Source organism: Petromyzon marinus, unplaced genomic scaffold (assembly GCF_048934315.1).
Source record: "Petromyzon marinus isolate PM22_M1 ecotype Great Lakes invasive population unplaced genomic scaffold, UKy_Petmar_22M1.pri1.0 PM_Scaffold_4, whole genome shotgun sequence".
In the NCBI taxonomy this organism is placed as follows: Eukaryota; Metazoa; Chordata; class Hyperoartia; order Petromyzontiformes; family Petromyzontidae; genus Petromyzon; species Petromyzon marinus.
The window spans coordinates 3,809,515-3,826,168 of record NW_027423390.1 but is presented as its reverse complement, the minus strand read 5'-3'; the positions used below and the strand labels follow the sequence as shown (position 1 = coordinate 3,826,168).

Genomic DNA, 16,654 nt, shown 5'->3' with positions numbered 1-16,654 from the left:
GCACACACAAACACAGCACACACAAACACAGCACACACACACACACACAGCACACACACACACACAGCACACACACACACACAGCACACACACACAGCACACAAACACAGCACACACACACAGCACACACACAGCACACAAACACAGCACACAAACACAGCACACACACACAGCACACACACAGCACACAAACACAGCACACACACACACAGCACACACACAGCACACACACAGCACACACACACAGCACACAGAACACACACAATGCCCGCACCTCCGATTACGACTGCGAACAAAGCACAAGCCATATTTCGTAGGCTCACCGCATTCTTCCAGTCTGCAATAAACAATTCTCGTTCATGATTCTGACCCGTGGAGTTTGAGGTTACAACGCAGGGCTCATAATCATCATCATCATCGCCCACACAGCAAACCGCTCCAGGCGGCTCGCCAAACCTGTAATGCAAGTTCACGAGTGAACTCGACAACTAGAAATGTGACTGTTATATTTTTCCCCCCATCCGCAAATGATAGCTCAACGCAGCGGATTTTCAGCATTACCATCATCATCACCACGTGGACATTTACAGCATTTACTGGAATCGCGTGAGGTTGTCGATTCTAAATGTGGAGGAGGCGGGCGGGGGGCCGGAGAGACCCGGAGAAAAATCCGCGTGACCACGGAGAGAGAGACATCGCAAAACTCCAAATCTACAAGACGACCTCCCGCACACCAGGCGAGGTAGTCAACATCTCCTAACCACACGCAAATATACAGCAGCAGCAGCAGGCGTGGTCAGGGTTGAGATCCAACCCACCACCCCCCCCCCCCTGCATACCTGGCGAGGTAGTCAACATCTCCCAAGGCACCTTGATGCCTCGTGTGGTGGTGGGGGTGGCCACTTGGCTATAAATGATCTCGGCTGTGCTGGCGTATTGAGTCACTGCTACGTCTGGAACCAAGCAACCCCAGCGTGCACATCGCAGAGCGAGCGCGACACCCAGCTGACACCAACCCGTCTCTGGTCACGTCTCGTGCCAGGCGAGCTGCACCTTTGAAGGTCGTTGTACGCCAAGTGTCTCGAGTTTCACGGTCAAGGTAAGGATCTGGCTTCTGTACTGGACGTGCCGAGTTCCTCCTGCAGTGTAACGAGTCTGATTGGACATGGGAGCGAGATGTTGACTACCTCGCCAGGTGTACAGGAGGTCGTGGGTACGATCCCGACCATGACGCCTGCTGTATGTTTGGAGTTTTCGGTATCTCTCTTCTCCGGGTCCTCTGTGTCTGTATATATCTGTGTGTGTATCTGTGTGTGTGTATGTATCTGTGTGTATGTATCTCTCTGTGTATGTATCTGTGAGTGTGTATGTATCTGTGAGTGTGTATGTATATGTGAGTGTGTATGTATCTGTGAGTGTGTATGTATCTGTGAGTGTGTATGCATATGTGAGTGTGTATGTATCTGTGAGTGTGTATGTATCTCTCTGTGTATGTGTCTCTCTGTATGTATCTCTGTGTATGTATCTGTGTGTGTGGCGTAACATTTAGCGTTACCAGGCCAGCTGGGCCTCAAATGTAGTACCTGGTGCGATGTGTAAACGTCGCCACTGGGGAGACAAAGGCGGCCGGGCGTGGTGCTGGCCACCCACCCCCTCGTGTGCCACGGTGCCGGTAGCCTTCACAGGTGCTGCTGCTCGTCGATATCACTTGCCCCTACAAGCCTATACGGGGGATCTTTGTCACCACGGCGCTCTCGTGCCAGGCTAGGTGCGCCTTCAAAGCTATCACGTGAAGTGGTCGTTGCTGCTGCTGGCAGGTCACACACAAACACAAAGATCCCCCGTGCACTGCCGGATGAAGCTTGTGTGGGGCCTGGAGGATATGCTATGAAGGGGCACTAAATAAACACAAATATTAAAACACAATTGTTTTACTTGCATAGTAAAGTCATTGTATTTTTTCATTTGCTATACAGCCGGAAAATCGCTAACCTTACGACAAATTGCTAACCTTAAACACACACAGTACTACACGTGGTGCAGCAGCTGCTACACGTGGTGCACACACCAAGCCAGGTACTTGTTTGAGGCTGAGTTGACCTAGGTGAGGCCCACCAGGACCGGTTGAGGTCATCGCCGTCACCGGTGCTGACCGTGAGCGGGAATCGAACTCGGCTCGTGGGCGGGTTCGGAGCTAAGCGCTAACCGCTGCACCACCGCTCCCCTTGGCTGTCCACCTGCGGGTCACGTGGCCAGAAGCTGCAGAGAGGTGGCAGGCTTCACATAAACCCCCCACCTGCCCCTCCCCCACCCCCATCCTCACCACGTGCATCCTCACCACGTGCATCCTCACCACGTGCATCCTCACCACGTGCATCCTCACCACGTGCATCCTCACCACGTGCATCCTCACCATCGCATCCTCACCACGTGCATCCTCACCACCTGCATCCTCACCATCGCATCCTCACCACGTGCATCCTCACCACCTGCATCCTCACCACCTGCATCCTCACCACGTGCATCCTCACCATCGCATCCTCACCACGTGCATCCTCACCACCTGCATCCTCACCATCGCATCCTCACCACGTGCATCCTCACCACCTGCATCCTCACCATCGCATCCTCACCACGTGCATCCTCACCACCTGCATCCTCACCACCTGCATCCTCACCACGTGCATCCTCACCATCGCATCCTCACCACGTGCATCCTCACCACCTGCATCCTCACCACCTGCATCCTCACCACCTGCATCCTCACCACCTGCATCCTCACCACCTGCATCCTCACCACCTGCATCCTCACCACGTGCATCCTCACCACGTGCATCCTCACCACGTGCATCCTCACCACGTGCATCCTCACCACGTGCATCCTCACCACCTGCATCCTCATCACCTGCATCCTCACCACGTGCATCCTCACCACGTGCATCCTCACCACCTGCATCCTCACCACCTGCATCCTCACCACCTGCATCCTCACCACCTGCATCCTCACCACCTGCCCCCCCCCCCCCCCCCGTGCCGTGCAGAGCTCCCATGAGGCCGCGGATGTCAGCGTGGTTCCCCCTCCCCCTCCTCCTCCTCGCGTGCTGGGGGGCCCCGCGGGGGGCCGAGGCCTACGCGGAAGGGGCCCCCACCCAAACCTGCAGCTCCATGACCCCGGGCCACGGGGCGGCCGTCGGCAGCCTCGCCTACAGCATCGACGTCTCGGGGACGACCTTCACCAACACCTCCAGCCTCACTGGTGAGGAGGTGGGGGTGGGGAGGTGGTGAGGGGGTGGGGGTGGGGAGGTGGTGAGGAGGTAGAGGGGGGAGGTGGTGAGGAGGTAGAGGGGGGAGGTGGTGAAGAGGTAGAGGGGGGAGAGGGTGAGGGGGTAGAGGGGGGAGGTGGTGAGGAGGTAGAGGGGGGAGGTGGTGAGGAGGTAGAGGGGGGAGGTGGTGAGGAGGTAGAGGGGGGAGGTGGTGAGGAGGTAGAGGGGGGAGGTGGTGAGGAGGTAGAGGGGGGAGGTGGTGATGAGGTAGAGGGGGGAGAGGCTCTGCGATGATCCACTCACTCATTCAGGTCGGTCACTCGCTGGCTCGCTCAAATGGCGGGCAGTCACCTCCTTGTACCACCGTGGTTACTATCCTCGTTCGTGAGTGGGTGAGTGAGGGATGGGTGAGTGATTGGGTGGGTTATTGGGTGAGTGATTGGGTGATTGGATGGGTGAGTGATTGGGTGATTGGATGGGTGAGTGATTGGGTGATTGGTGGGTGAGTGATTGGATGGGTGACTGTGTGGGTGAGTGATTGTGTGGGTGAGTGGGTGGCTGAGTGAGTGGGTGGCTGAGTGAGTGGGTGGCTGAGTGAGTGGGTGGCTGAGTGAGTGGGTGGCTGAGTGAGTGGGTGGCTGAGTGAGTGGGTGGTTGAGTGAGTGGGTGGCTGAGTGAGTGGGTGGCTGAGTGAGTGGGTGGCTGAGTGATTGTGTGGCTGAGTGATTGTTAGGGTGAGTGATTAGGTGGGTGCCTGAGTGAGTGGCTGGGTGAATGATTATGTGGGTGAGTGATTGGGTGGATGAGTTATTGGATGGGTGATTGGGTGAGTGGGTGGCTGAGTGATTGGGTGGCTGAGTGATTGGGTGGGTGAGTGATTGGGTGGGTGAGTGATTGGGTAAGTGATTGGGTGAGTGGCTGGGTGAGTGATTGTGTAGGTGAAGTGAGTCGGTGAGTGAACGTTGCCAAATCCGCCTGCGAGTCTCTCTCGAACTCACCAGGTGAGTTCGAGAGAGACTCACCTGCGACCGCCTCAGCTCGAACTCACCAGGTGAGGAGGGTGGCACGACATACAACGTGGACTATAACCCAACATTCATCCGGGTGGAGTTGTTTTTCTCTTTCCCCACCCAATTATGAGAAAAAAAAATCAATCTCTTCCTCTTCGTCTTCACGATGGCGGTCGGCGGTTCGGGATTGGTGCCCCCCCCCCACCCCCGGTGCCCCCCCCCCACCCCCGGTGCCCCCCCCCCCACCCCCCGGTGCCCCCCCCCACACCCCCGGTGCCCCCTCTCCCCCACCCTGTCTCGATTCGGTTGACGGTGAAGCCATTGGCGGCGTGGGAAGGTTGAGGCCCGTGGAGGCTCGAGATGTTTATTGTTGACGTCGGCTGCCCGTGAGCTGAATGTGGGCACACGAACCCCCCACCCCCACCCCCTCCCCGGTGCCCCCCCCATCAGTGACCGTGAAGGGAACCTACCAAGGTGTGATCATGCAGGCCCGGGCTCCGGGCTCCACCACTCCCGTTGGGACCTGGGCCACTCCGCCCTCAAACACCAAGCTCATGACGGTACCACACACACACACACACCGTACCACACACACACCGTACCACACACACACCGTACCACACACACACCGTACCACACACACACCGTACCACACACACACCGTACCACACACACACACACCGTACCACACACACACACACCGTACCACACACACACACACCGTACCACACACACACACACACCGTACCACACACACCGTACCACACACACACACACCGTACCACACACACACCGTACCACACACACACACACCGTACCACACACACACACCGTACCACACACACACACCGTACCACACACACACACACCGTACCACACACACACACACCGTACCACACACACACACACCGTACCACACACACACACACACACCGTACCACACACACACACACCGTACCACACACACCGTACCACACACACACACACCGTACCACACACACACCGTACCACACACACACACACCGTACCACACACACACACCGTACCACACACACACACACCGTACCACACACACACACACACACCGTACCACACACACACACACCGTACCACACACACCGTACCACACACACCGTACCACACACACACACCGTACCACACACACACCGTACCACACACACACACACACACCGTACCACACACACACACCGTACCACACACACACACACCGTACCACACACACACACACCGTACCACACACACACACACACACCGTACCACACACACACACACACACCGTACCACCCACACACACCGATCCCCACCTGGGTCACTACCACCCACACACACCAAGCCCCACCTGGACCACTACCACCCACACACACAGAGCTCCACCTGGACCACTACCACCCACACACACTGACCCCCACCTGCACCACTACCACCCACACACACTGACCCCCACCTGGACCACTACCACCCGTGAACACGAAAGGAATTTTAGTTCTCATACTTGGCGACGTAATGGTCGGAGTGTGATATGATCACAAATCGTAACCAAATTAGTTACTAGTTTAGCACTAACCGGTTTTGTGTTGGGCAGTAAACTCACAACGTTTACAGTTCGAGTACCGTGACGTTTCGCTGGTGGTTACAACAACAACAACCAGCAGACTCATCTGGCGATAGCCAGATTCGGAAATGTTTTTTTTTACTTTCCAACACACACCTGGTTCGCGCTGAACTACGTAACCAATCGTGCACGTTGTGTGTACGCGACACAAACCTCCTTACTGCCTGGCTGTGTCGGGTGGTGGTGGTGGTGGTGGCGGCGGGTTTAACGACACAACATTTATATATTGACGCGATGTAACGCAAAAAAGCCAAGCTCCTTTTATTACAGTTTAACACGCAGTCGGCTTTCGCGACCAATATCATCCATAATACAGGGCTTTTGGGTTAGATCACGTAAATATATAAATGTCGTTAAACCCGCCACTACCCGACACAGCCAATTAGTAAGAGTCGTCACGTAAATAGAACGTGGCCAATTCGTCACCAGTTTTATAATTTTAGCGTGCCCCCTCCCTCCCTACCCCCTCCCCCTTCTCCCTCCCCTCCCTCTCCCTCCCCTCCCTCTCTTCTCCTCCCCTCCCTCCCCTCCCCCTCCTCCCCTCCCCCTCTCCCTCCTCCCCTCCCCCTCTCCCCCTCCTCCCCTCCCTCTCCTCCTCTCCCCTCCCTCTCCTCCTCTCCCCTCCCTCTCTTCTCCCTCCCCTCCCTCTCCTCCCCCTCCCTCCCCTCCCCCTCCTCCCCTCCCCTCCCTCTCATCCCCTCCCCTCCCTCTCTTCCCTCCCCCATTCACTCCCCCCCTAGTGCTCGTCTGCGAGTGACACGATGACCCATAGCAGCGAGACGGTTAAGATCAACTCCATTTACACCTGGACTTCTCCCAAGTGCGCAGCGCCAGCCAGCGTCGAGTTTGTGTAAGGCTTTGGTATCTGTGTGAGTGTCTGTGTGTGTGTGTCGGAGTGTGTGCGAGTGTCTGTGTGTCTTTGTTATCTGTGTGTGTGTCTGTGTGTCTTTGTTATCTGTGTGTATGTCTGTGTGTGTGTGGCTTTGTTATAGTGTGTGTCGGTGTGTCTGTGTGTGTGTGTCTTTGTTATCTGTGTGTCTTTGTTATCTGTGTGTGTCTGTGTGTCTGTCTGTGTGTGGGGAGTAGTAGCGGTTACCGCGCCCCGCTCCGAATCCCGGGTCGATTCCCGCTCACAGCCACCAACCAACACCAGTGACAGATTATCTGAGCCAGTCATAGGTCGACTCCGCCTCAAATGAGTATCTGGTGCAGTGGTTTGAAGCTTTCGTGACTGCAGGAACCCATACTCTTTGGTTATTTCCGTAAAGTCACGTAGGTATAAAATCTAATAAATCACGACGTTTCGATTGCAACACAAGCAATCATCATCAGGTGGGAAAACCACAGCAAGAAAAAGTTTTTTTTGTCTGACACCTTGCTTCCATTCACGGGCAAGACCACCTCAGCAGTACACAACTCAGCTCACTTGGTCTCTCTAATCAAGGGCATTTCACTGTCCCCAGATGATTTGCTCGTCAGCTTTGATGTAGTTTCTCTGTTTACGAAGGTTCCTGTACCTGACACCTTAGCAATAATTGAATAATTAGTCCAAAATGGACTGAATCCTGATGTACCTAATCTGGTTAGGCACTGGCCTTACCAACACTTACTTCACCTGGAATGGTCCTTTCTACAAACAAAACGAAGGTACCCCCATGGGTCCCCCCTTATCTCCAGTGGTAGCAAATGTTTTCATGGAGAAATTTGAAACAGATGCCATCCAGACATCCACCCTACGTCCTTCCTTGCGGAAGAGATATGTAGATGACACTTTCGTCATTTGGCCACATGGCCTGCCAGCTTTGAACCAATTTCTCAACCACATCAATTCCATACACCCAACCATCAAATTAGAGGCCGATCGAAATTCGGTTTTGGTTTTGGTGCCGAGAGTTGGCAAATGGCCTCTTTCAGCATCGTTTCGGTTTCGGCCGAAGCCAAAAAGTGAACTTTGGGTTGACTTTCGGTTTTGACCAAAAGATCAATTTGTAAACCCCGGGGTACTGTGCAAATTGAGTTGTACCTGCGGTGATTGCTATATCGGGGAGACAAAGCGACACGTCTCTGACCGAATTCGCGAGCACAAATCAGATTTGAAACACGGCAGAACGAATTCTTCTGCCGTAGCTGATCACTGTTACAACGCTGTGGGTGATCACGATATAATTTTCTCCGATACCAAGGTCCTCTGCAAACCCACGGGTTTTTTTTTTTATCAGAGATTTGTACACGAGGCAATTCAGATTTACAAACACAGACACAATTTCAACCGAGAAGATGGTTTCAAATTAAGCAACCATTGGAAAGATGTTCTAAATCGAACCAAACATTAAACTAATTTTCAATGCTACAGTATATTTATTCAATTAGTGGCATTCCAAACTCTCACGGTGGTGTAATGCCATTTTATGCTAATTCCAAGCTTTCACAGTAGTACATTTTATGCTAATTCCTTTGTCAAGGCGTTTTCTGTTTAGCCCCTCGCAGCTTAAAGGAGGCGACCTGCGCTTGACTTTCTTCACTCCAACGCTGTCCTCTGGACAGTTTGGTCCCTTCACCTGATGAAGGCCACTTGTGTTGTGGCCAAAACGTCGTGATTTTTAATTTTTTGTTGTTTTCTTTTTTATTATTTTTTACCTACGTGACTTTACCGAATAGAACCAAAGAGTATATGGATCCTTGCAGTCACGAAAGCTTCAAATCTAGAAAACCCTAACTGCTTTGTAGTGGTTGTCGTCTATCGTATCTGCCGGGTCTATTTTTCCGAGTTAACTTCACCCCCGCATCCCCAGCGCTCTCGGCCTCCCACTTCCAGCCCCGCCCACTCCTCCCCCCCCCCCCAGCCTCACTTCCCTCTCCTAGCGTCCACCACGCAGCGCTCCCCCTACCCCACACCCCCACCCCCTCCTCCCTCTCCCCCCCTTGCCCCTCCCCCCTTTCTCGCCTATAAAACCTCTTACCACGGCATCTCTCTCCCCCACTTCAGCAAAAAAAGTTTTTCTTGCTGTGGTTTTCCCACCTGATGATGATTGCTTGTGTTGCAATCGAAACGTCGTGATTTATTTATATTTTATACCTACGTGACTTTACGGAAAGAACCAAAGAGTATGGTGCAGTGGTGTGTAGTAAACATCGTCACTGGGGAGACAAAGGCGGCCGGGCGTGGTGTTGGCCACCCACCCCCTTCGTGTGCCGTGCCGGCCTTCATAGGTGCTCGCTGACAGCACTTGCCCCAACAGTCTGTTAAGGCTACACGGGGGATCTTTGTCTGTGATAAACTGCTGCGCCACCACTCTCCAATACCGATTCCAACTTCCCGCCATTCCTCAATAAGTGACGGCGCCGTCACCACGCGCGCCCGTGCCAGGCTAGGTGCACTTTGTGAGGCCGCCGTCACGTGCAAGTGTCGGAGGCTCTCGTGGCTGGCAGGGGGAGGTCACAGGACAGAGCCCAGATGCCATTTGGTTGACTGATGCACCGTCTGTGCCCCACCATCACCATCATCACCCTCACCACCATCACCACCACCACGATGATGACAATGACGACGACGACGACGATGATGATGACGATGATGATGATGATGACGATGATGTGAGTTCCCGTTGTGCCCACAGGGCGACCGTTGCTCAGGACAAGAACGCGTGGATTAAGATCAAGTCCACAACCGTCACGGCCCAAGGTAGCACACACAGACTCACACACACGCACAGACTCACACAACAACAACAACCGCCATTCGCCACTAAGTGGCGGTGACGTCACCACGACGCTTGTGCCAGGCCATGTGCACCTTGAGGCCACGTGAAGTGTCGAACGCCCGCTGGCAGGAGGTCACGGGGCAGACCCAGGTGCCACGGGTCGACTGACTGAGATGACTGGCTGGTGCACCAACTGTGCCCCCTACTGTGCCAACCTGCTGTGCTTTAGCCACCCGGCGCTCCGCTCGTTGTTGTGAGCGTCGCTCCTCCGCCCTCCGTTTTTGTTGGAGGGCGACTGCCTCCAACTGCCCAGTAGCATCCTTCACGAGCCTCCTCCACAGAGGCCGATCTTGACACCGCTGGTACCAGCCATCGGCAAGTCCACTCAGCTCCACGTCTCTTGTACCACATCACTCCATCTCTTCTCTAGCCCGTGCCGCGCCCGTTTAGCCCCCTTGATCCGGCTGAACAAAAGCTGTTTCGGCATATGGTGGCTGGGCATGTGGGCTACATGACCCAGCCAACGCAGCCTTGCCTGCTGGAGGAGCTCACCGATGGGACCTTGCCCAGATCTTTCAAGGATTTGTGAGCTCCTCACACAATTCAGCCTGGTTAAACCCAGGATGGATCGTAGGCAGGCTAGCCTAAATGTTTCTAACCAGCAAAGATGTTCCATTAAGGGGGTTCACGTTTCGCAAGCGTAGAGAAGGGAGGGAATGACCGTGGCCGAGAAGACCTGAAGCTTAGTGCGGAGCGACAGACCAGGTAGCTTCCACAGAGCGTTACGCAACCGATGAAAAGATATTTCCGCTCGACTGATTTGGAGTGAGACCTCTGCTGTTAAACTGGAGCCGGTCATAAGCACACTGCCCAGGTATGGGAAACTCTCCACTCTCTCCACAACTGCCCCATCACCGATTGGGAGTTGTGGGGGTGGAGTGTCCGATGGTACACAATACCCAGGCAGGTGCTTAGTTTTGGTGGGGCTGATGGTAAGGCCCCAACTCTTAGTGGCACGCTCCAGTCTCAGCAACAGCGTCTCCAACTCCTCCTCTGAATGAGCAGCTATTACGAAATCATCGGCATACATAACTTGGTTGAGCAATAGGGAGCCATCCCTTGACCGCACCCGGGCATCGATCAGCCTCCCATTATATCTGTACCAAATGGAGATTCCCCCAGTACAGCTATTGAAGGCTTCACGAACTACGTGGTCAAAATAGATGTTAAATAATGTGGGAGCCAGAGGATATCCCTGTCGCACCCCAAGGTGTACAGGGAATGGCTCTGACTCCCGGCCACGTAGTTTTACCCGGGCCCGCTCATCATCCTGAAGGTCCTTAATGATCGTGAGCAGGGGGTCAGGGACTCCAAAAGCACGAAGAACAACCTAGAGCCCAGGCCTACTGATGGTATCATAGGCCTTGACCAGGTCAATAAAGCAGAGATGTAGGTCTTGTTGGAATTCCCTACACCTCTGCTGTAGCAGACGGACAGAAAATATGGCATCTGTGCAGGACCGCCCTTTCCTGAAACCACATTGGGGCTCCGCAAGCCTCTCGTCAGCGTGCCTGGCAAGGCGATGTTGAATAATCCTTGCCAGGACCTTCCCGGCACACTTAGGAGTGAGATACCCCTGTAGTTGTTACAGTCTGTGCGGGTCCCCCTTCTTAAAGATGGGGACCACAAGGGCATCCTTCCAATCCTGCGGAACCCGTCCAGTGGTCCAGACTGTTGTTATGATGTCATATAGGGCAGTCTGTGCACAAACGCCACCCTCCCTCAGCATTTCGCTTGGGAGATCATCTCTGCCCGGTGCCTTCCCTGGCTTTCAGTACTTCCTCAACAGATGGCACCTCAGCCAGCCACTCACAGGGGGTGACTTCTTACAATGTTTGAGGCACCGCAGCCTCAGCAGGGTCATCCCCACTTTGTGCCACGATGTTTTCCTGGCAGAGGGGTTTCCCCTCTCTCAGGACCTCACATAAATGCTCAGCAAATCTGCAAACCTGTTCCTGGGGTTGGAGATTGGAACATCGTTTTTTCCCCTAATGATGGCATTAGGTGTGGCGCTGCAGGTTACTTTTTTGATGGAGTTAAATAGAGATTTGTGATCGCGGGCCACTGAGGCAGACTCCATCTCCTCAGCAACCTGCGACCACCACCCATCCTTGCAGCGCCTCATGGCTCTCCGAACCTCCGAGCGAAGGCTGCGGTAAGCCTCCTCATTCTCTCACGTGGGATTCTGTAGCCGATGACAGTGGGCCTGTCGCTTTTTATAAACTATCCTGAACACCTCCTCTGTCAGCCAGGGTCTCTGGGGAGGTCTGGACCGCATACCCAAAGCAGCCATTGCAGCTGCATGAGTCACAGTCCTAAACCTCGCCCATTTACCCTCGACATCAGGAGGAGTGGGGGACGATGCCAACCCCAGCCGCAAGCGATGATGGAATTCTCCCTTGCAACTTTCATCAGCTAACTGAGACCAGGCCACTTTAGGTTGGAATGGGGTCCTGGGTGTACACCCACCACCAGAGTGGAAGAATGGCAGGCGCATCTTGCAGATGACTAGTCGATGGTCAGAGAGCAGATCAGCTCCACACAGACTCACACACACACACACAGACTCACTCACACACACAGACTCACTCACACAGACTCACTCACACAGACTCACTCACTCGCACTCACACAGACTCACTCACTCGCACACACAGACTCACACACACACACACAGACTCACTCGCACACACTCACTCGCACACATACAGACTCGCACTCACACACACACACAGACTCACATGCTCACACTCGCACACATTGGAGAAACCAAACGCCATGTCTCGGACCGCATTCGTGAACACAAATCACACCTAAAACACGGTAGGACCAACACCTCGGCCGTGGCAGATCATTGTTATAATTCAGTAGGCTCACATTACATTGACTTCTCCAAGACAGAGGTTCTTTGCAAGCCATCTGGCTACCATGAAAGATTCGTTCATGAGGCTATCCACGTATAAAAAAACAGAGACAATTTCAACCGAGAAGGTGGATTCTGGCTTAGCAATCATTGGAAGGATTTGATAAACCATTTCGGGTCTTAATTGATTGTTCACGCTTATGGTGGCTTTCAGAACGCATCCATTATTTTCGTCTCCCCCCTCCTCTTTTCCGAACATAGATGGACTCGTCCATCTGAACAAACTGTCAAATCGCTCTCCGTGGTGCTAACGTTAAAAATTAACCGCCACTTTTTTCAAAAGTCTTGCTGTGGTTTTCACATCTGATGATGATTGCTTGTGTTGCAGTCGAAACCTCGTGAGAATTTTATTGTTTTATATTTTTATTATTTTATTGTTTCCCTTCTACGTGACTTTACCGAAAGAACCAAGAATATGTATACGCTCAGACTCGCTCAATCACAAATTTACTCACACGCACACACGCACACACACTCGCATACACCCACACTCACATACACCCACACTCACACAAAGACAATAATTCCCCGGGTAGCCTGAACAGACTGTTGGGGCAAGTGCTGTTAGCGAGCAGCACCTATGAAGGCCGGCACTGTGGCACACGAGGGGGTGGGTGGCCAGCTCCCCAGTGGCGATGTTTACTACACACCGCATCAGGTACTCATTTGAGGCTGAGTCGACCTAGGGGAGGCTCAGGACCAGTTCAGATAATCGTCACCGATGTTGGACGTGAGCGGGAATCGAACTTGGGTCGTAGCTGGGTCCTAAGCGCAGCGTAGCGCTAACCGCTACATGACCGCCCCCCCTACATGAACATCGTCTTTTGGGGAACATCGCCACTGGGGGGAGACAAAGGTGGCCGGGCGTGAAGGTTGACAATCCCATCCCCCCTCGTGTGCCACGGTGCCGGCCTTCATAGGTGCTGATACTCGCTGACAGCACTTACCGCAACAGTCTGTTAGAGGCTACACGGTGGGACCTTTGTCAATATCTAACTAGGTCATCTGGCTCCGTGTCACACCCACAGATCGGCCACGTAGATTCACCTCTTGCCTTCTAAAAACAGATTTTAATTTGAGCATTAAACCGAGTTGGAGCGGTGGCGCAGTGGTTAGCGCACTGCGCCACCTCTCCCCGTTCACGTCAGCGAATTCCTATGCCGTACACTCTGCACGAAGACACATACCTGCTCACATACCTCGCCCACACGTATCCTCATACCTTCACGCACGTCACAAAGGCCCCCTCGTGTGCCACAGTGCCGGCCTTCGTAGGTGCTGCTACTCGCTACTAACAGCACTTGCCCCAGCAGTCTGTTAAGGCTACACGGGGGATCTTTGTCTTTTGTCTGTGTGCAGGATACAGCACCTGCAGAGCAGGACCCGGATCGACTTTCCGGTCTCCGGCCTCCATCGCGTGGACCCTGCCGCTGGGCATCATTGTCTTTATGATAGCCCGTGTCTAGATGTTGATGGCACACACACACACGCTGTCACACACTCACTCTCATACACACGCTGACACTGACACTGACACACACTCACACACACTCACACACTCACACAAAGATCCCCCATATAGCCTTAACAGACTGTAGGGGCAAGTGCTGTTAGCGAGCACCTATGAAGGCCGGAACGGTACACGAGGGGGTGGGTGGCCAGCACCACGCCCGACCGCCTTTGTCTCCCTAGTGGCGATGTTTACACACCGCACCAGGTACTCATTTGAGGCTGAGTCGACCTAGGGGAGGCCCGGGACCGGTTCAGATAATCGTCACTGGTGTTGGCCGTGAGCTACACGCGCAGTGCGCTAACCGCTACACTACCGCTCCCCACCAACACACACACACACGGACACGAACAGCACTTGACCTATTCGTCCGTGATGCACGGCGCACCCCTCTCCAGCCACATCCCGCCTGAGACCTTTCTGTTCGAGGGTTAACGCCTCTGTTGGTTTATTTTTAAATGATGTGAAACTTCACTTGATGTTTGGTGTGGATGATAATAAAATGGTCGTGGATGAAAAAGCACAAAAAGCGAGGGGTTATTTATTTATTTCCGGGCCTGAACTCCGGAATACACTACACACACACACAACACCCCACACACACTACACACACACACAACACCCCAACTCTTACAAACACACCACACACCACCCCACACCACACACACACCACACCACCCCTACACACACACCACACACACACACCACCCCACACCACACACACTACACACACCACACACACCACACCCCACACTACACACACTACACACACTACACACGCCACACCACCCCACACCAAACACCCCACACCACCCCAACTCACACCACCCCACACTACCCCACACCACACACACCACCTCAACTCACACCACACACACCACACTACCCCACACCACACACACCACCTCAACTCACACCACACACACCACACACACACACACACCACACACACACCACACACACCACACACACCACAAACACCACACCACCCCACACCACCCCACACCACACCACACACACTACACACACCACCCCACAACACACACACCACAAACACCACACCACCCCACACCACACACACCCCACCCCAACTCACACCACACACACCCCACACCACACACACCACACTACCCCAACTCACACCACACACACACACACCCCACACACCCCACACACACCACACACACCACACACACCAACTCACACCACACACACCACACACACCACACTACCCCAACTCACACCACACACACCCCACACACACCCCACACCACACACACCCCACACTACCCCAACTCACACCACACACACCACACACACACCACACACACCCCACACACACCACACACACCACACACACCACACACACCACCCCAACTCACACCACACACACACCACACACACCAACACGGCTTGTGTGGTGAATCAAATTCTAGTGTGAGATATTAAAAGGTGACGTTTTAGGCAGTGGTCCTCGTTCTTTACGGCACAGGGAACATTTACACAATGTGTGTACTCGGGTACGGAGAATGCGGGCTGTGGCCCGAAACGTCTATTATTTAATTGAACTAAACGATGTTTTATTTACCAGGTAATACGGCCCCACTGAGCTGATGTAGCTCTTTTTCAGAAGCGACCTAGCGACAAATGGTAGCTCAACGAAGTGGCTGATCCCATAATCACCACCGTGTGATATATATAGCAGGCAAATACCGTGAACGTGTTAAGTTGATTCTAAAATGTGGAGGGGGAGAAATCCACGAGACCACGGGGAGGGTGAGAAAGACGCAAACTCTAAATATACAGCAGCAGCAGCAGGCATTGTCATGGTCGGGATCAAACCCACGACCTCGTGTACATCAGGCGAGGAAGTAAACATCTCCTAGGCACCGTGATACAGACGAGTCTAGAAGATGGCCGAGTGGGAACCCCAGGGCGACCTTCCGTGAGTGATCGTGGGACCTTCACGTCGCGTTCTTTACAGAGATGGCCCGCCAGCGTTCCCAGCGGCAGCTGACGCACCCCTCCAACGTGGGTTCAAGCACGGGCCTGGCTCTACCTGAACCCCCCGCTGACACTGAACAGACGTGGGGCTCTTCACCCCACGTGGAGCCTGAACAGACGTGGGGCTCTTCACCCCCCGTGGAGCCTGAACAGACGTGGGGCTCTTCACCCCACGTGGAGCCTGAACAGACGTGGGGCTCTTCACCCCCCGTGGAGCCTGAACAGACGTGGGGCCTGAACAGACGTGGGGCTCTTCACCCCACGTGGAGCCTGAACAGACGTGGGGCTCTTCACCCCCCGTGGAGCCTGAACAGACGTGGGGCTCTTCACCCCCCGTGGAGCCTGAACAGACGTGGGGCACACGAGGGGGTGGGTGGCCCTCACCACGCCCGACCGCCTTTGTCTTCCCAGTGGCGATATTTACTACACACCGCACCGGGTACTCATTTGAGGCTGAGTCGACCTTGGGGAGGCCCAGGAGCGGCACTTGGTGGCCGTGAGCGGGAATCGAACTGAGGCCGCCGGGTTCGTAGCGCAGTGCCCCAACCGC

General features: G+C 54.2%; 1 protein-coding gene across 2 annotated transcripts; it reads left to right on the top strand.

Moving 5' to 3' along the window:
• Window positions 1-464: 464 nt before the first annotated feature.
• On the top strand, window positions 465-14,629 carry LOC142923294 (putative defense protein 3). Of its 2 annotated transcripts, none has more exons than XM_076064338.1 (6): window positions 465-742; window positions 3,042-3,256; window positions 4,724-4,833; window positions 6,647-6,756; window positions 9,524-9,588; window positions 13,950-14,629. In XM_076064338.1, the coding sequence occupies exons 1-6, from the start codon at window positions 528-530 to the stop codon at window positions 14,054-14,056; spliced, it is 822 nt and encodes a 273-aa protein (XP_075920453.1). In that variant the 5' UTR covers window positions 465-527; the 3' UTR covers window positions 14,057-14,629. The 2 variants fall into 2 exon arrangements, with proteins under 2 accessions (XP_075920453.1, XP_075920454.1); XM_076064339.1 differs by lacking the exon at window positions 465-742 and adding an exon at window positions 815-1,099.
• Window positions 14,630-16,654: the final 2,025 nt, after the last annotated feature.

Bases quoted from the DNA above. Each gene is read 5' to 3' on its own strand.
- LOC142923294 (XM_076064338.1), top strand. From the start codon at position 528: ATGATAGCTCAACGCAGCGGATTTTCAGCATTACCATCATCATCACCA. The intron at 4,834-6,646 runs GTACCACACACA...CTCCCCCCCTAG, and splicing joins CAAACACCAAGCTCATGACG to TGCTCGTCTGCGAGTGACAC. The intron at 6,757-9,523 runs GTAAGGCTTTGG...TTGTGCCCACAG, and splicing joins CCAGCCAGCGTCGAGTTTGT to GGCGACCGTTGCTCAGGACA.